The sequence below is a fragment of the Colletotrichum destructivum genome, chromosome 11 (genome assembly GCF_034447905.1).
Source record: "Colletotrichum destructivum chromosome 11, complete sequence".
Classification (NCBI taxonomy): Eukaryota; Fungi; Ascomycota; class Sordariomycetes; order Glomerellales; family Glomerellaceae; genus Colletotrichum; species Colletotrichum destructivum.
Window position 1 is genome coordinate 642,397 of NC_085906.1, and position 18,554 is coordinate 660,950.

The 18,554-nt window shown below is 51.2% G+C and overlaps 5 protein-coding genes across 5 annotated transcripts; 3 read left to right on the forward strand and 2 right to left on the reverse strand.

Moving 5' to 3' along the window:
* Nucleotides 1-827: 827 nt before the first annotated feature.
* CDEST_15321 (Putative NmrA-like domain, NAD(P)-binding domain superfamily) lies at nt 828-5,242 on the reverse strand (the record flags this gene model as incomplete). Its single annotated transcript, XM_062931477.1, has 6 exons — nt 828-899; nt 958-1,214; nt 1,273-1,347; nt 1,429-1,675; nt 4,917-5,099; nt 5,198-5,242. 6 exons carry the CDS (start codon nt 5,240-5,242, stop codon nt 828-830), a joined length of 879 nt encoding a protein of 292 aa, XP_062787528.1.
* Nucleotides 5,243-5,948: 706 nt separating this feature from the next.
* On the forward strand, nt 5,949-6,419 carry CDEST_15322 (Putative NmrA-like domain, NAD(P)-binding domain superfamily; the record flags this gene model as incomplete). The annotated part of the gene is made up of 1 exon (XM_062931478.1): nt 5,949-6,419. The coding sequence occupies one exon, from the start codon at nt 5,949-5,951 to the stop codon at nt 6,417-6,419; it is 471 nt and encodes a 156-aa protein (XP_062787529.1).
* Nucleotides 6,420-6,819: 400 nt separating this feature from the next.
* Nucleotides 6,820-11,083, forward strand: CDEST_15323 (Putative protein kinase domain, P-loop containing nucleoside triphosphate hydrolase). The gene is made up of 7 exons (XM_062931479.1): nt 6,820-7,351; nt 7,399-7,646; nt 7,708-7,732; nt 7,789-8,361; nt 8,423-10,256; nt 10,324-10,474; nt 10,538-11,083. The coding sequence occupies exons 1-7, from the start codon at nt 6,927-6,929 to the stop codon at nt 10,903-10,905; spliced, it is 3,624 nt and encodes a 1,207-aa protein (XP_062787530.1). The 5' UTR covers nt 6,820-6,926; the 3' UTR covers nt 10,906-11,083.
* Nucleotides 11,084-14,546: 3,463 nt separating this feature from the next.
* CDEST_15324 (uncharacterized protein) lies at nt 14,547-16,551 on the reverse strand. Its single transcript, XM_062931480.1, has 3 exons — nt 15,925-16,551; nt 15,484-15,814; nt 14,547-15,392 (listed from the first exon to the last, which is right to left on the reverse strand). The coding sequence occupies exons 1-3, from the start codon at nt 16,500-16,502 to the stop codon at nt 15,087-15,089; spliced, it is 1,215 nt and encodes a 404-aa protein (XP_062787531.1). The 5' UTR covers nt 16,503-16,551; the 3' UTR covers nt 14,547-15,086.
* A 470-nt stretch (nt 16,552-17,021) lies between these two features.
* CDEST_15325 (uncharacterized protein) lies at nt 17,022-18,495 on the forward strand (the record flags this gene model as incomplete). The annotated part of the gene is made up of 2 exons (XM_062931481.1): nt 17,022-18,136; nt 18,216-18,495. 2 exons carry the CDS (start codon nt 17,022-17,024, stop codon nt 18,493-18,495), a joined length of 1,395 nt encoding a protein of 464 aa, XP_062787532.1.
* Between the last annotated feature and the right edge of the window lie 59 nt (nt 18,496-18,554).

Genomic DNA, 18,554 nt, shown 5'->3' on the forward strand with positions numbered 1-18,554 from the left:
TTAGTAGCTATAATTAGTTTTAGTTAGTAGTAAGCGCTTATTATTAATTATAAGCGCTTATTGCTAAGAGGCAGTACTTATGCATAATCTTATCTCTATATAACTTATACTATAGTTCTTCTGTTCCTAAAGAAGTTACTCTATTTCCTGTATCTAACTGCATATAACTTATCTGTAACTGCTAGGTGCCCTATAGGGCGTCCCCTAGTCCTATTATATCTAATAGGTTGTAACATTTATATACAGCCTTCTAACAACTAAGCTATTAGTAGGGCTAGAAATAAAAGCAAGCTCTACTTCTTTATACTTAAATTATTAAAATTTATCTTATTTTAAGAGATTAGGGTTAGACTTTAGAAAAATGCCTGCCTTTTTATTTCTATAAATCTTAAATCTAAATATTTATTTAACAAACTAATTCTTTTACTGCTTTTATAAATTTTTAATTTAAACTTTTTAAAGCATAATATTTATAAATCTTCTTAGTTTTATACATCCTCTTTACTAGTAATTAATATTATAAGCCTTTTATTAAGTATATAACTAATTGCTATATTTTCTAAAGACTTAATTCTCTTAGTACAACTTATATTGCTATTACTAGCTTTATAGCCTTAGCTTCTACTAATAGATACTACTATAGAAAACTAACTATAATGCTTCTATTCTATTAAACCTTTTTCTCCTACATTATACTAAAGAATTATATGTATTATACTAACTTATTAATAAATTATTTAATAGAATAGTATAGACAATTCTTTAGCTGTAGATAATTTTAACTCTAAGAGTTACTACTATCTATAGAACTATTCTACTGTACTACCTTAGAGCAGCGAAGACCAGTCCTCATTCTTAATATACTCTTCAACTGTATAGACTGGGACGTGCACATCGAGCTATAGCGCAGTTTAGAGAAGAACAAAGCAAGGGTCTCAAGGGAGGTGCAGTGCTTACATCTTTTGGCAGCACGATAGTTGGATCACCGCCGTCGTAGCCGAACTCTGCGATATATTCGAACATGTCGGCTAACTCCTCACCGACTCCTCCTGGGATAGCATCCTCGAGGACTTTGCGGTCAAGACGTTCGAAGCGACAGGTAACGCCGTGGTGTTTGCCCCATAGAGCAGCAAACTCATTCCAGCTCAGAGAACTAGCAACTCCGAGGAGGTTTTGTCCAGCAGGAACATGCAACAGAGCCTTTACGAATTCGCCTGAAAAATCTCGATGTTTAGTAGCCAAGAAATGTACGAGAAAACATAAGCTGCTTACCAGTATCTCGGCGTGCATCGACTTGTGCAATCGGTCCATCAGGATCTCCAGGAATCCTCAGCACGAAGGTGCCATCTGATTGCTATAGCTGTATTAGCCGAAACTGCGCAGGCGCCAGATCTGTTGAGAGTTGCCTGCCAACCTTGTCAGGCCTACCTATCGGAAGGCCCGTGGAGCCCTTCCAATTGGTCAGGTACAGCGCCATCTGCAGATACGAGGTCTTCTTGGCCAGTTCCGGGTACATTGCCTTCAGGTATTCGACAGCCTGCCACTTAGCATCAAAGTGGTAGTTGTGCGAATACTTGCCCTTGCTCCACTTCTTCGTGGCCGAGAGTGTCGAGAGCACGAACCGATCAAGAGTATCAAGGGTTGCGTTCGCCGCATCAACAATGTTGCGACCTTGCTGGACCTCGACATCATAGGCGAGGACGTTAACAGGAATGCCGGCCGCGGCGGCGCGCAGCGCAGCCGCCAAAGCAACGCCAACAACGCAAAGTCCAACTAAGTCAAGCAAATGAAGCTATTCAGACCACCCAAATAAGTAAGCCAACCCCCCCGATTTGGATTGATTGATTTGACTTCTGACTAAGGTGCTTTGACCAATGAGCGTGCTGGATTTCAGTCTCCCTCTGTCATATACCTCACCCTCCATACTTCACCCACCAGCCCCTTCATCCCTTTACTGATCGGTAATTTCTTTCCTTAACCTTCGCTGACGATATAAGGCGTTCGTTTTTCCCATTTGAATGGCTGTATTTCTATTATTAGCTTTATCCAACCTTACCTTCCCAGCTCCTACTTGATCCCCTTGTGGTCACTACCTGTTGCTGTTACCACCTCTGCCATACATACAAGGTAATGTTTTTTTCTGTCTATCGTACAGTCTACTGATAAGGCTATTCGTAGATGTCAGAACCTCTCAATGCGACTGCCCTTACCAGATTAGGACAGCCACCAACTAGGGTCTCAGCCCAAGTTGCTACCAGTCGCGCCGCCACCCTCCCTTCGAATCCCTCCATCTCCGACCTTCAACCTATCCTATGGGGGAATCGGCGATTCGTCATTGAGGAGCAGCTGGCCCGTAAGGGTGGAAGAGGCCGTACAACTTGGGTACGGGCTTATGGAGTCTTCCTTGTCGAACTCAGTCGCAACAACGAAGCTGGGCCAGCCTACTGGTGTTGCCAACGATGTGACGAAAAGGGGCGGCCCGAATTCTTCTCCGCAGTCGCCACCAGCTCTGCTCAAGAGCATCTACGTCGGTAAGTCTTTATTGTCGTGAAGCTATTCGCAACTTACTAATCTCATAAAGGGTTCATCATATTAGCCCTTGTGACCCCATTGATGGGCACAGGGATGACCCCTCTTCCGACGAGACAGCCACACCACCCCCCTCGCAACGTCCCCGCCTCACCACTTCGAGTATCCCTCGATCGAAGGTCGCTATTATTAGGGATCTCGCCCTTGCTACGATTGTTGGTCAAGACCTTCCTTTCAACCACTTCGACGATACCTTCCTCCAGCGCCTCCTTCGCTTCCACAACGTCGATCTATTCGCTCAGGTGCCATGGGGTAAAACCTCAATGGCTGACCACCTTGAGACTATATGGAGTCGAGGCAGAGCAACAGTCAAGGCTGAACTCCGCGAAGCCTCTACAAGGATTCATCTCTCTTTCGACCTATGGACATCGCCGAATATTTATGCTTTTATGGCTGTCACTTCTCACTTCCTTGACTCGAAGGGGAAGCACCAATCGCGCCTCCTCGCCTTCACTCAGCAACAAGGAAACCAATCTGGTGTCAACCTTGCGACCACCCTCGAAGATACTGTGAGGGATTGGGGCTTAGTCAGCCGTATGGGAGTAGTGATCTGCGACAACGCTACGAATAACGACACTTGCTTGGCCTCCTTCTACCCACGGATAAACCCCAGGATGACTTCACGTGACTGCAAAGCACATCGAATGCGTTGTTACGGTCACATCCTCAATCTTGTGGCCAAGTCCCTCCTCTTCGGCAGCGACTTCGAGACCTTTGAGGCTGAGTCGGAATTCTACCAGACAGTCCATCGCGATGAGGAAGATCTCAAACTTTGGAGGAAGACCGGGCCTGTGGGCAAGCTTCGGAACATCGTGAGATTCATCCGCGCCTCTCCACAACGGTCAGAACGCTTCAAGAAGGTCGCAAAGGAGGTTGATGGTGGTTCTGATTACTGTCTCTTCAACAGAAGCTCGTCAGAGCTACAGTTAATCCTCAACAATGATACCAGGTGGAATTCGACCTACTTAATGATCGAGAGGGCAGTCGAGAAGAGGCATGAGATCCGGGCTTACCTTTCAGGTCTCAACGACGACGAGGAATCCCTCCAAATTCCTATCTCTGATCACTTGACGGATGAGGATTGGCTTGTTCTCGTTGAGGTCAAGAGCCTCCTGGAGCCCCTCTTTTTCCAGACAAAACGAACGGAGGGATGGGGCAAGGGAGACGGTCATGGACGCCTTTGGGAGGTGATTACTGGCATGGAGTATATCCTTGAACACCTCGAGGAGTGGAAGAATTACTACAATCACGAGATTGCTCCTATTGTTGTACAGGAGGATGAGGAAGATGAGGAGGAGGAGGATCGGCAACTCCCTACTCGCAACAGTCGTAGTCTGAGGTCTTCAGCTCGGCGATCCTTCAACGAGAGCTCTCTTCCGGATCACGTGGAGGTTGACTGGGCCCGGCGAAGGGCTGAAGCCACTTCGCAGTTCCGTCGTCTTCGGAAGGGGTGCCAGGTGAATCTTCGGACCTCTATTGAGCTGGCTTGGCAGAAGCTGAACAAGTATTACTCAGCTCTTGCTGAGTCACCCCTCTTTGCTGCTTCAATTATTCTCCATCCCTACTTTGGCTTCAATTACCTCAAGGAAGTATGGGGTAGAGATGGCCAAGAGGCATGGGTACGGAGTGCGGAAAAGGGGCTGGAGCGCTTCTTCAATAAGTGGTATAAGGATGACGATGTGTCAGTCGTATCACTAGCGTCTTCGTCAGCCTCCTCATTGGCCCCATCTTCCCAAGAAGACAGCCACTTCAGACAGTGGCTGAGAAGTCGTCGTAGTCAGGAAGCAAGGGCGACGTCTGACGAGCTTCACTCGTACCTCAGGCAAGCCCCAGAGGAGACAGATGACCCTGCGCGATGGTGGCTAGACCGTCAGGCTCAGTACCCTCGGTTGAGTAAATTAGCCCTTGACGTCTTTGCGATCCCAGCCATGGCGTCAGACTGTGAGCGAGCCTTCAGTGCAGCGAAACTAACGCTGACGTCGCAGAGACTCTCGATGAAGGCAGAGAGTATAGAGCGACTGCAGCTGACGAAGAACTGGCTGAAGAGAGGGGTTCTACCAATGTCAGGGATCGATGGATTTGTAGTTCATCCGTGACATCTCTAGAGACCTGTGCTTAGCTTCAGTTGTTTCCTAATCAGGCAATACAAGCAGTCACGTGCCTTTAATTTGATGGATTTATCAACAGGGCCAAATAAGCAAGGATCTAGCGGCGATGAGGCAAATTAACAAATATGAGGGCCGATTTGCTTTATTTGCTTTGGCGGCTGCGCTGGCGGCGCGTTCCTGGACTTTTGGATTGCCTGTGTTGCCCCAAAAGTCCGTCACGCCGAAGATGACGTTCGATCCAGCAAAAGCCTTCTTAAGAAGAGCGACATCGTCCATGTCACCTTTGATGAGTTCAACGCCTTTGTCGGCCCACACCTTGCTCGAAGGCTTGCTCGGGTCACGAGTTACGCCACGGATGTGCCAGCCTCCCTCTCGGATGAACACGTCGGCAACGGACGCACCCTGTGTCCAGTCAGTGACTGCCTGCTCATAAACTTGTGAAAAATATTCTCCAGATATATCCGCTGGGTAAATATTGAAAAAGGGGACTGTGATTGTACCTGCTTGCCTGTGATGCCTAGGATGGTGATGATCTTCTTTGCCATGTTGTTGGTTTACGTAGCAGTAAAGTTGATTCGATTGTGTGATGAGAATAACTTAGCAGTGCGAAACTAAGAAGAAAGTATGAATAGGTAGACGATGAGTGTTGATTTTGAAAATGATACTGAGATGTAATAAGGCCTGGTTTCTTATATTTCCCATCTTTAAACTTCCTGTTAGTTACAAGCTCATTATTAATAGAATAATCACACCGACATCTAGAAGACAAATCAGTATTACTTATCTACCTGCTGGAGTTATTCTGGGCCACTTGCCCCTGAAGGTTCCATACGTGTTTTTCTAATATATTTGACATCTAAGTTTAGAGCGGAAGTCAAATTCACGCCAAACTGTGGTGTTGGAACTAAGGCGGAATGGATGGGAAGGCTATTTTTTCAAGCCGGGCAATCCCAATTCCGCCTCCGTGCGCTAACATTGGACGAAGTAGCGCTGGAGTAAAACGGACCGGACCGTCGGCATATCATTAGTAGACAGGTAAAGTACATCGTCGCTGATTATATATCATTCCGGTTTGTTTCCCGATAAAAAACTATTAGTAATCTTGGATCATCTGCATTTCTAAGCTTGTGCTTTCTGTCTTCTAGAAATGTGGATATTTCGCTTTGGTATTTATCTCGAGATTTAGCCATGATTCTTCTGCTGCATTACCCTATAAACACTTTATATCGAAACAAATTGAGCTGAATCAACATGTCAAACACCAAACTCATCGTTGTCGTTGGTATCACGGGAAATCAAGGTTCTTCCGTGGCCAATAGCTTCTTGCACATCCCAGGATGGCGCATCCGCGGCATCACCCGCAATCCGACATCTACATCTGCCGAAACATGGGTCTCCAAGGGCGTGGAGCTTGTTCAGGCCGATCTTGACGACCTCAATTCTCTCGAACGGGTCTTCTCTGGTGCTTCCGCCATCTTCGCCGTCACAAACTTCTGGTCTCACTTCTTTGACCCAGCAAATGGCCCCAAGGCCCAAAAAGCTGGCGTGTCCATCAACGAATTCGCCTACCAACGAGAAATTACCCAGGGGATGAACATGGCCCTCGCTGCAAGCTCCTCCACGGTGCTCTCTACCCTGACGCATTACTGGGCCTTCTTTTCGCTTGGCATAGTCGAGCTTCATCTCATCGATGGAGTCATGCAGGCTAACAACCCGCTGTGATACTGATTTAAAGCGTTTTTTCGACCCCGAACTTCGCCAGTTGCAAGGCTTCTGTACTGGACTCCTCGGCACCATTGGTTCCGTCCGCCAGACCAACCGCCTCTTTATTAGCGGTACTGGTATGCCGTCCAACCAGGCCCTGTCCAATATTGGCCTCATTGGCTCGCCTAGCACGCACTTCAGGCATGATATGTGCTATTACTCGACAGATCTTATGACCCCTGTGCTAGGTTCGCCCAAAGAAGAACCCATTCACTCTATCGTCAGCGACAAGTGATCCGCCTGCGATAAGAGAAAGAACCAATCAGGAACCTATCAATTATGGACGCATTAGCACGAGGCATTTTTAATGCGGCAAGATTAGGCGGGCTGCAGCCTGATTCCAATGATGTTAGGAATAACCAACTATATTAACCTCAAACTATTGCAGAGTCGTTACTGCAACAGTCTGCGGCTGGGAGAAACTAGCAGGCTCATCCGACTGTAGGTCAGGCAAACTCACTAACCATGAGCGACCCTCTGAGTATCGCCACCGGCGTCATAGCCTTGATTCAAGTAACGACCCAGGCGACCGAGTATCTCAAGGATGTTAAAGATGGCGGCAAAGAGCGAGCGAAGCTGCGAGATGAGCTACGCAGCGTAACATGTCTCTTGGAGATGATCCATGACCGCGTCGAAGAGCAGAACGAATCTGAGAACGAATATGGTCTCAAACCTGCAGCGATGGCACTCTTAGCAGGCCCTGACGGACCTTTGGAGAGGATGAAGGCTACGATGGAAGAGATCGTGTCAAAGCTAGCACCCCAAGCTCGGTTCCGCAGGCTTGCGCAACCATTCAGGTGGCCGTTTGAGAAGAAGGATATCTTAGAGCTCTTTGGGACGATAGAGAGACTCAAGTCGCACTTCACGCTTGTCCTCCAAAATGATCTATTGTAAGACACAGCTCTTAAGGACCTGATCAAGCGGCTGACAAGACCAGGACGATTTCCAAGCTCACAAGCGAAAAGGTTCAACAGGTCAGCAGGCAGCTTGACGACATGGACTTGGAGGGCAGAATTCAAGAGGCGGACAAAATTCTTTGTTGGATCAGCTCAACTTCCTTCCGAGCCAAGCAAGCCGACGTGTTACAGAGTGTCCAGCCGGGCACCGGCAAATGGTTCCTTAAAGCCAAGGAGTACCGTGACTGGCTTTCGGGAAACGTCAATCTGTTATGGTGTCCCGGCATACGTATGACACAGACCACTCCAATACACCTCCCAATCTGATACCTTTCTGACATAGATCATAGCTGGTGCTGGAAAAACTCGAATAGCGTATGTTGACGAACGATGCGACGCCTTGTCGAACAATCGATTGCTAATGAGACCAGGTCCTTGGCCATAGATGCTATCGAGACGCAACTTGATCGTTCCAACAGTCTTTTGGCATATGTCTTCTGCGATTACAATCAACGCGAGTCTCAGACTCAGTCGGCAATAGTTTCCAGTCTCTTGGAACACATTCTTCAGGGAACAAGCCATCCAAATCTGCCTCAAGAGATCAGGTCGCTTTACACAAAACACGCCCAGAAAGGAACTCGTCCCATGACCAAGCAACTTTCCCAAGTCTTTACCAAGCTCTTCTCGTCATGCGACAATATTTTCATCGTCATAGATGCTCTTGATGAATTCGCGTCTTCGGACATGGTGGCTTTGGAACTGGTCGGTACTCTCCAGGGGCTCGGCGATAATGTTCGTATCTTACTCACGTCACGCACCTCAACGAACTTTGAGGGCTTCTTCAAAGATGCCGTGCGTCTAGACATCAAGGCTAAGGATGAGGACGTACGACTGTATTTGGAGAGGAAGATTCCAAAGCATTCCAGGCTGGCAAAGCACGTCTGTGCTGATCCAAAACTGCAGGACGACATCATCACAAGCATCGCCGAGAGTGCTCAAGGCATGTGAGTAATCAACACAATTTGATATCATAAGCGGATTGGCTACTGATAACCCGCGTTCAAGGTTTCTTCTGGCGACACTCAACTTGGACTATCTCTCCCGCAAGCTTACGCGTCGAGATGTTCGCTCTTCGCTTTCAATCTTGCCCAAGACGCTCGACGCAACATACAAGCAAGCACTTGAGAGAATTCGCACACAGGCAGAAGAAGATGTTGAACTAGCCGAGATGGTCATTTTGTGGATCCTCTGTGCCCGAAGACCGCTGGGTATTCATGAGCTCCAGCATATGTATGCTGTCCACCTCCGTACCCGTGATGGAAATGAAGACGAGGAGATGATTTTGCTCGAAGATGACGACCTGCCACCCAAGGATATCGTCACCGGTGTTTGCGGTAGTTTTATCGTAGTCGACAACACTTCCAAGACAGTCAGTCTGGTCCATTATACGGCTCAAGACTATCTTAGCCGCACACTCGGAAAACATCTGGATAAGACGCGACTGGAGCTCGCCAGAATCAGCCTAGAATACCTGCAGCTTCTCAACTTTCAGGAAGGGCCTGCCTTGTCAGACAGTGTGATGGCGGAGCGGTTGGCCAACTTCCCATTTCTGGACTACGCGGCAAGATACTGGGGAGCTGACCTCCAAGGGTTGCAAGTCGAGGATTTCTGGGGATCCGTCAATCGCTTTTTGTCAAACGCAGGTGCCGTCAGTGTAGCAAGTCAGATCTGGAGTCTCCCTCGTTACAGATACGCACATTGGAGTGACGAGTACCCGAAAGGTGTCCCCGGAATAGTCCTCGCGGCCTCGTTCCAGATACCGAACGTTCTGGAAAGACTCGTGGGACAAGGAAAAGACATTGAAGGCCGTGGCAGCGACAAGGAAACCCCGCTCATCAGATCAGCTCGGCTCGGGCACGAGGAGAACATCAAGGCACTGATACAGCTTGGAGCTGACGTTGCTGCTACTGATATCGCCGGAGAAACTGCAATCGATGCTGCGACTCTCGCTGGCAAGGCATCTGCAGTAGAAGCCCTGATTGATGGAGGTGCCAACGTTAACACCGTCACGGGCACGGAAGGCTGGTCTCTCCTCATGTCAGCCGTTTCCAGTGGCAGTATCAACACTGTACGGCTGCTGATAGAATCAGGAGCTGATGTTGCGGCACAAACCAGCTGGGGAGAGACGGCTTTGAGTCTGGCAGCCCTGAGCGGGCAAGAGGCCATCGCGAATCTGCTCATAGACTCAGGGGCCATCCTGCCACTGAACCGTGCTGGAAGAAGGGCGACACTGCAAGCTTCGAGGAAGGGACTTTCAACCCTTGCTAGCAGGTTATCATCTTTTGGAGGCGATTATGGGGCTGTGGTGGATGCTGGAATTCCACGTGAGCCCTTTGCAGCCCCGCAGCAGCTTGCCCAGATTGCAGAACTGGAAGAGGCACCAACTACTGGGATGACGGAATCCGAGATTGGTTTCAGTCTCGAACTTGCTCTAGACGGGATTTCATACCAAAGGGGGTTCCATCGAAGGTACGACATTGCGAACAGGTTGGGTAGAGGGCACTTCGCAGAAGTGTTTTTCGGCACCAGGAAGACGACAGGCGTTTGCTACGCAGTTAAAATCTTCGCCGTCGATGCAAATACCGGATGGACAACGTATAATAACGGCACAAGTACCGACGGCCCGCCTCAAGAAATTCGAGCCCTCACTTGCTTGAGGCATCACCATTTGGTAAATCTTGTGGAAGTTCTGGTGTCAGATACTATGGATCAGCTTTGCCTGGTTTTGGAGCTTGCGCCGGAGGGAGAGCTCTTCAACTTTTTAGTTATGAAGCAGAAGCTAACCGAAGAAGAAACACGGTGCATCTTTCGTCAGCTGCTTTCTGCTCTAGAATACATCGTAAGTACACTTGGAATTTCTTCACCTACTACACGCAGAATACTTGCTGAATCAGGACATTTTCTAGCACAAGGAAGGATGGATTCATCGCGATGTTAAACCTGAGAACATTGTCATGCAAAGTGAGAATAGCATTAAGCTTACGGACTTTGGCCTGGCGGCGAATCTTTCAAGTCGGCCAGATCAGATGGATGACACCCTTTGCGGAACCCCGAGCTGTAAGCTCCTTCACCTCTCCCCTCTGCTTGTAATCTCCAGAGATGGCTAAAAAATTCGTTCAGATGTTGCCCCTGAGATCCTTGCGGATAGCCGTGAGAGAAAATACAGCTACCCAGTCGACATTTGGTCTGCTGGGGTAGTGCTTTATATTTGCCTGTGCGGGTTTCCCCCCTTCTCAGACGAGCTCTACAGCAAAGACTTCCCATATACCTTATCGCAGCAGATCAAATCGGGACGATTCGACTACCCTTCACCATATTGGGACCCGATAGGAGATCCAGCTCTTGACCTTATAGACGCGATGCTGGTCGTTGATACAGAGCGGAGATTTGTGGTGGAACAGTGCTTGCGTCATCCCTGGATGCTGGTGCCAGACGTCCAAGAAAGCGAATCAGGCACCATCCTCCCGGCTAATCCTTCTGTCGTCTAAGATGTTACTCGGTTTAACCTTTGAGTTACCTATGTCTAAGGCAAAACGAATGCTGCTAAGGTGTGCAACAAACATAAAAATATGCACAGTCTTTAACTTTAACTTTTACAACAAAAATCGCTAAATCTTAATCTTGCCCCACCTCCCTTAACTCTCACATTCTCACCTGCTCTTAGTCTTCACTTTAAATATCTTTAAGTCAACTTTAACTTGTTTTTAACTCTTACACAAATCAACTTTACTTCTTTAGGATATCACTTTATCTGCCTCACCCCTTAAGGATACGCTCATCCGTCTCAAGACCCAATACGTTCGGTTCACGTTGCCCTCTATATCACGCAAAATCTTCTTCTCTAACCATGACTCTTGCCCTCACACCTCGATACATACACACACATCCTTATTCCTCCTTCCACGCCAGGATCCTCTCCATAAACTTCTCAATCAGGCGAATGGTCTGCTTGACAGCGTTGGGAACGTCAAGGTGTCCGTCGTGGACGTCTTGCCGGACCTCCTTGAGGGTGTTTATCAGGATGAGTAAGGCCTGGATCTCGCTCGTCATGATATCCTTGACCCCCTCCACGCCAGCGGCCACGCCCCTTGAAGCGTGAAAGGCCAAAGTAAGCCCCTGGTTTTGGTCACAGACAATGACCCGTGCCAAGGCGAGCGGCTCTGCTGAATTGCGGCCGCCAACACCGTCTAGCGCATCATGCTGCTGCAGCTGGCGCCGCTGCAGCAAACTTGTCAACCGCCCTTATGTTCTCTTGGGAGTCGGTGTTGACAGAGCATGTCCTTAACATTCTGAGCAGTAGCTAGTACGTTATGATTGTTAAGGAACCTCTCCTGCTGCGTCTTGAGCTCCTGCACTGCGTCGACGGCGCTTCCTAGGCACGCCACGACGTGCGCGCGCGCTTCCTACATCCCTAACCCTAGCGGCGCAGCAGGGGAACCTTGCAGAGCCACCGTGGCAACAACGAGTACAACCTCTGCCACCAGACCTCGTTGCTAGCAGTGGCAGTAGCCACGTCCTCGAGATATCGCAGACGCTCTGGTAGAACGTTCAGGTCGTCTAGTTCGTCCCAGAACGTTGCCTCCCACGCGACGTTGGTTGACTGGTGTGCCTGTTGGAGCACCTCGATGGTGTGTGCTGCAGTGGCGGCACGGACGGGAGCAGCCCCAAGGTGCTCGAGAGCACGCGCTCACCGGCGGACGCCCAGCTCACGACACTAGCGAGTTCCGAGATGTGCGCAGTGACTGGTGCCGCCTTGAAGATTGAGTCCCCTCGGGGCTGATCCCGAGCCCGGGCCGCCGTTGCGAACTGGTTGTCGAAGATGTCGCCCGCAGCGGATGATTCTCCCGAAAAAGTCGGCCGCCAGTTGCCTCTGCGGCAGCCGCTGAGAAACCACGGTAGGTGGTTGTTGGTCAAGCAAAGAGGCCCGCCTCCAAAGATCCAGTGCCAGAAACGCATGGCAGATGCCCGAGTCGCTACATAACCCGAGGCAAATGCATCCCATAAATCAAGGCTAGCAGAACAACCAACACTAGCACAGCAGTAGCACGTAATAGTCTCTGACACCATGTCCTAGCCATAAAAGTCCAGAGAGGACGTGCAAGATAGCTACGTATAAAGCAGTTACAGGTAGTTACAGACGCAGTTTTCGCTTTTGCTCTTGCTCCTGTTAAATGAGCTGCTGTGGCCGTGGTAGTTAGTAGTTCTCTGTCCTGGTCCAGTTCGCAGAGTGAACGGAGGCGCCTGCGCCGGTGAACATAGCCTCCTCCAAGCTTAACGTCTGCAAGCATTGCTGGTCTGCTGCTGGGCTGCCGGGGTTTCTGTCATCCCCTCCACCAGAGGGGCGTAGGGCCGGTGTTTCAGGGGAGGGAGAAGGCGCGCTGTCGCCGCCGTCGTCGTCGTCATCGTGCACTAATGGGGAGCCCGGAAGATGGATGATGTCTGCGTTGTCCTAGAAGCTGACGCGTCTCCAAGGGACGTTAGAAGCCCCAGAGGGCCTGGCTGCAGCGGCGGCGGCGTCGTCGTCTTGCGTCTTTCTCCAATCTTGCTCTTAGAGGGTCTTCTCAAGCTTACGTTACAAGGCCTTATCTTTGCGCCTCTTCTGCCGTATATCAGCGTTGTGTATGTTGTCGTTGTAGTTGCTTATAATGTACTCTCTCACATAGTGTAGATCGCGTGGGAGGACGGCAATAGAACCACTTGTGAAGCTGGAAATTCTGACGATGGCCAAGTCGGAGAGCAATGTTGGATATTTGAGGCTTTTGTATCATTCACAATGAAATTAGGTCGAACTCCCTTTCGTAATACCCATCCTTTTAACAACATGCCTCGTCAGGCTGCAGTGTTTCAGGCAAGGAACTAGAACCCAAAAGATAAAGACAGACCGACAGGCCTTTTCTGCGTGTTTTGCCTTGTCATTAAGTGTTTTGCCATCAGTGTTCGACATGTCATCTGCTACGCAGTCACTTCGTAACAGCAAGGCCAGTCGGGTCTACCCGTCTCCATGTTGCGCTGCTGTGTTCTCACAGCATCTTGGAAATTCCGGGATTAGACCCTTTTGGACGCGGCTCTTGCGTAGGCTGCCCCCTTTATTTATTCACCAAGATTCCCTGACCGTGTTCCAAGCCTCTTGTTCATACACAAACCTTGGACAACAACCCTGTACTCTTACAGCAAGCAGAGATGGCTCAGAGATTCCGTCATTCGACAACGCCGCAGTCTTTTGCACATAATTGGCACATAAAGGCTGAGGGCATCTCGGGACGGAATGACACAAAGACCGTCCCTATCTTGGGCGTCCCCCTCTCAAGCGTCCAAGGCGCAGCGCAGTAGGCGGAGCAATAGCCATGGCAGCTGTTGTCTTGATACTCACCACCGTCCCATCTGTTGCGTCTCAGGCAGACAGCGCATCATCCTCAACATAACCGGGCGGAAAGTATATGCCGTACCTCGCCGTCGAGAAGATACACCGTGTGACTGACAGCAGCAGGAACAGCAGAGTCTACTACTCGCCACCATGCATCGAGGTGTGCAAGGTCGTCTACTATGTCCAGGACCTCAAATAGGCACAAACAGCATCTCCAATCCAATGCCGAGCTCTTTGCATTCCTTGGTCTCCCAAGCAAGCCTAAGTGTCTGACTGCAGGGAACAGCGTATCCTATAGGGAGCGGCCGCCGCAATGTCATCCAGGCCGCGTGGCTTGCATAGCTGAAAGAGGCGCGCTTCAAGGGCAGAGGCAGCAACACGCAGCAAGAGGAGATAGGATCGACCCAGACTGGCCTGCTCCACGCTGTTGCGGGCACGCTCTGTGGGATGACGAAACGCGCGCCGAATACGTGCAACATGTGCTTCCTGCCATCTTGACGCAGCCGCAGTCCAACGTCCTCTGGACGACGCGGCACCACGGGGACTATGGGACGTGTGACATCCGCATGATCACAGCAGCGACAAGGCGCAACACGATTCATCGGAATGGAAGATTCAATGGGGCTTTTATGAGTTGTAGCGTTGGAGGAAGGTTTGTCGGGATGTTGAACTTGAATGTAGGAGGAGCCTTGACTTTTGAGCATTTGCCAGTTGAGGTCCTACTCACTCGGGAGGTGTGCCTTGTTCGTCACGTCCAAGTATCCACGGGACTATGTTGCGATGCCATCGGCGGAAGGTTTTATCTGACGATCTGAGAGGTCCGGGAGTCGCGTGGACGAAGAGCGTATCCTACAGACGTATTCATATCATTCATTGCCCGCGTGATTTCCCTCTACCTCCGTCACTTGAACGGTTTCGCAGCGAGCAGCCATACGTGATGGGTCCATCTCTTCTTCGCACTTAATTTGCGAGCTTCACGCGATGTGCCCTTACGTTGTAATAAGCGACTGTAGGGTGGGTCGTCTCCTGGCAAATCTGGAAGACGAGAACGATTTGGACAAAAGACAAGAGTAGGCATAAACAACCAATACGCCGACAACCCAGGGGTATATGTAACTGAACCGAGTCCCAAAGAAACGCCAGAAAAGGAAAGAAAAAAAAACCCCCCCGCAAGAAGACTGAATCCAGAACAGAAAGGCAGGGAAAATCACTGTCATGATGATGTATGCAATGCTGGGAGCCCTGACCCGGTAAGGATTCCAGCCAAGAACGTACACCCACGCACCGGGGTGAGAGCCTGCGAGGTTATGCCAGCCTGCGGACTTGCGCATTGGGCCCCTCCTGCGCCATGGTATCATCGGGCGTATCCTGATCGTATCGACCGCCTCTTGGGCGCTTCTGACCGCGTGATGGGACCAAGACTTGACCAAGTCTCGACTGGAAGGAGGCGTATGGCATGTACGCCACCGGAGTATGGACGATCTGGAAGGTGGCGCTCGGCAGAGGGGACAACTGGGGGTATGCGAGCTTGTCGAGGAAGGCATCGGGTATTTCGGCAGAAAACGTTCTCAGGCATGTCGGGTTATTGATATCGCTGAGGAGCAGTCGGACCTGAACAAAAAGGAGGTTGTCAGACAACATGTAGCTGGAGCGGCAGCAAGCAAGTAAGCCCGAGCTCGACTCGCATAAGAGAAGGACTCACCGAGTAGGTATCCTGATGGGGCGGAGGCGATCGCGCTTGAGACTGGATGGCCTTGCGCCGGGCCTGGGCCATTGCGATGAGAGCGGCAGCGATGTAAGGGTCGCGAAAGGCATCTATGTCGGCTGCGATGCGACCGAGATGGTCGTCGAAGAGGCGCTTCCGATCTCGGCTGTGACGTTGAAGGTATAGATGGCGAAGGGACGCGGCGCGGCATCGCCCAATCTCGCTCGCTTGGAGGAAAAGTATCGATGGGGAGGGCTCGGACGGCATGGCAAACGCGGTGCCAGCGACGCGCTCTCGGAATAGTTTGTAGTGGAATGTCGGAGTGGACCTGATGAAAACTGCCTGTTAGCCACATCTCTCTGGAAGGCGCGCATACGCTGTTTTCCTGTCATGTAGACGAGGCAAAGTGGGAGGAACGAGTGGATTTTGTTGACGAACCTTGCCGGCTTAGCTTGGAGGGGACTCTTCTCTAGCAAGCTCGTTATGGCACCCTCCTTGGCAGCGACAACACGGCTCAAGGCAAGGCAACGAGCCCACCTCACATGCGGGAGGAACGGGGCCCTATGTGATAGAAAGCAATTCAATGCCTGGGCGCTCGCATCGGCGTCGATGTCGGTGTCAGAGTCAGAGTTGGAGTCCGGGGGGGTAACGGTCTTGTCATGGGCGTCGGAGGATTCGATGATTTGTGGGGGAAATGGAGGCGGCGGCGATGATGAGCTGACTGAAGCAGCGCATGTTGGTGGAGGAGGAGTCTGTGGAAAGAGCGTGATGGTGTTTTCGGCAACGTCTGGAATCGTTTGGCTGTCGGCGGAATGGTTGTAGACGGAATGAGGATGGGTGATGTCCTGGTCGTCAACAAAGGCACATCTAAGCAGGCGGAGATGGTGCTTTGTCCAGTGCAAAGGGGGCACTTGCAGCTGGTGGAGCGGGGTGAGGGCGAGTATCTGGCTGATTGAGAGTTCCGATAGCCTTGAATCCAGTTCTGCTGCTGCGTCTGTCAAGGGGCGGCGTAGCATGATGCGGGTTGATGTGTGTGCGGCGTGCCTTGGTGATGCTGTTGTTCATCTAAAGCCCCGCGGGGCTTTTTAGTGGTCGTTTTGGCTGCCGATTGACAGACACAAAGAATGTGCTGAGCAGCACACGGAGGAGTACTGTTCCGATCCGTCGCACAGGCTAGCCCCATTCACACCACTCCACACTTCCCGCCCCACGTGACGTGACGTGCTTTCCCCAGCCACAGCCGACCAGCCAAGACCTTGAAATGGGTGATGCTTTGGTGTCTTATGTAATCACCACCCACAACGGAGGTTGCTGGCTAGTTTATCCACCATCTCGTGCCATCCATCCATCCCTTGCCATCCCATCCCGTACCTGACAGACAGACCACCCACCGGCCCCCCGCCCCCTGTTCGCCCCTTGTACCTAGTCATACTCCATACGGATACTCCCGTCCGGAGATCCCTGTTCGACCAGGGCAGGCCAACTTACCTACCTACTTTTACACTTACATGCATGCTCTGCTTTGCAACTGCATCATGTCGTCGCCGTACTTTGACTCCATCTCCAGTGAGGCAGCTTGGCGCCGAGAATTCTCATCAAAAAAGTACAGCGACACAACCTTCAGCAAGGCTCTGGGGAATACTAGTGCGAGCGAATGGGGCCGTGGGCAGCTTGTCCGGCTGCATGTCGTGATACGTACCGCCACAGACGAGAAGCTACTGCCTCTCATCGTCAAGGACAAGCCAGCAAAGACCATTACCAAAGCCATTTCTGAAGCCGCGATTGAAACCAGCGATGACACTTTCTGGAGTCGATACCCCGAGTCCAGGAAGGCACTGCGCACGCTGCTCAAGGGTCGTGGCCAGGGCGGCGTTTCGGAACGAGAACTGTGGTCAGAGCAGGAATACATGCGCCACTACGGGAGTTGTGAGTACGGCCGTCTATGGGCTGCGCTCGACCGGCTCGAGGATGCGTGCCACATCAGCCAACAATGCACAGAGGTACCGGGTCCGCACTACCAGGACGACGATGAGCAAAGGGAGAAGAACCCAGCCCCAACAACGCCACCGTCGCCTCATCCGCGATCTTCCAAACGAGCCCGCAGGTCGGTGCGGCCGTTTGCGGGAGTGGTCCCATTCGACCAAAACACCCCCATCACCGACAGCAGCAGTAGTCCACAGTCAGCACCACCTAACGACGTCCTCTCGTCGTCCCCGCATTCCGCCGCCTACGTGCCCGCCACCGAGGCTGTTTGCTCGTCGGAACGGACCGAGGACCTGACGGTTGACTTTATTGTTACCGCTCTCCGCATCATTCTCCTCCATGTACCTCCCCAACAGCAGCTCGACTCTGCCCCCCGTGACAGAAATGACGGCTTCCCTCCGACAGTCGACTTGGACGTCCAGAAACTCCAACTTCGCGTCACTATTTCCAACCTGATCCAATTCGGTTCCATCGACGACGGCGGCCTGTGGATACGGTCCTTGAGTAAAAAGACGCGGGCTCGCGTCGCCGTGCTCGAGGCGAAGCGCTTCATCGGCCATGTTGACGACGGCTGCCCTGTTCTCTCCGACCCCTGGCTGGCCCAGATTGTCGGAGAGGCGCTAGCTGTTCGCCTCGCGCCAGACACGTGGATGGGACCACGCGAAACGTAAGTTCGGTGCAAAGAGGGAGGTTGATATCTGACTGGCTGGCTGACGTTTAAGCCTCTCTCACGGGGGCCTTCGCAGCATCATTGTTATAGCTGCTGCTCGCTACTTTGTTCGATTTTTCCAGCTACGCGTGACGGATTCGTACCTCGAGGACCTTTCCAAGTGCGTTGCTACTGAAGCCGCAAAGCCCAAGACGGAGCCGCCGCCTGCAGCCCTTGAAGCCGACGAAACACCCCGCGAGTCGATACAAGTTAGCTGCACGCGCTGGTTCGACTTCCGGGAATCGACGGAACGCGTCCACGTCGTGCGCAACCTATCCGGTATTGTCAAGCTGGCACAGGATGAGGCGCAAGGTTGAGCCAAGGGGGTACACCTGTGCGTAGAGGAGGCCGCACAGCGAAATGTTCTTTTCTCCTA

Coding starts and splice junctions, on each gene's coding strand:
- CDEST_15323 (XM_062931479.1), top strand. CDS start 6,927: ATGAGCGACCCTCTGAGTATCGCCACCGGCGTCATAGCCTTGATTCAA. Junction 7,733..7,788: donor GCTGGAAAAACTCGAATAGC/GTATGTTGACGA, acceptor TAATGAGACCAG/GTCCTTGGCCATAGATGCTA. Junction 10,475..10,537: donor CCTTTGCGGAACCCCGAGCT/GTAAGCTCCTTC, acceptor AAATTCGTTCAG/ATGTTGCCCCTGAGATCCTT.
- CDEST_15324 (XM_062931480.1), bottom strand. CDS start 16,502: ATGCTACGCCGCCCCTTGACAGACGCAGCAGCAGAACTGGATTCAAGG. Junction 15,815..15,924: donor CTCCAAGCTAAGCCGGCAAG/GTTCGTCAACAA, acceptor AGTTTTCATCAG/GTCCACTCCGACATTCCACT. Junction 15,393..15,483: donor CCCATCAGGATACCTACTCG/GTGAGTCCTTCT, acceptor CTTTTTGTTCAG/GTCCGACTGCTCCTCAGCGA.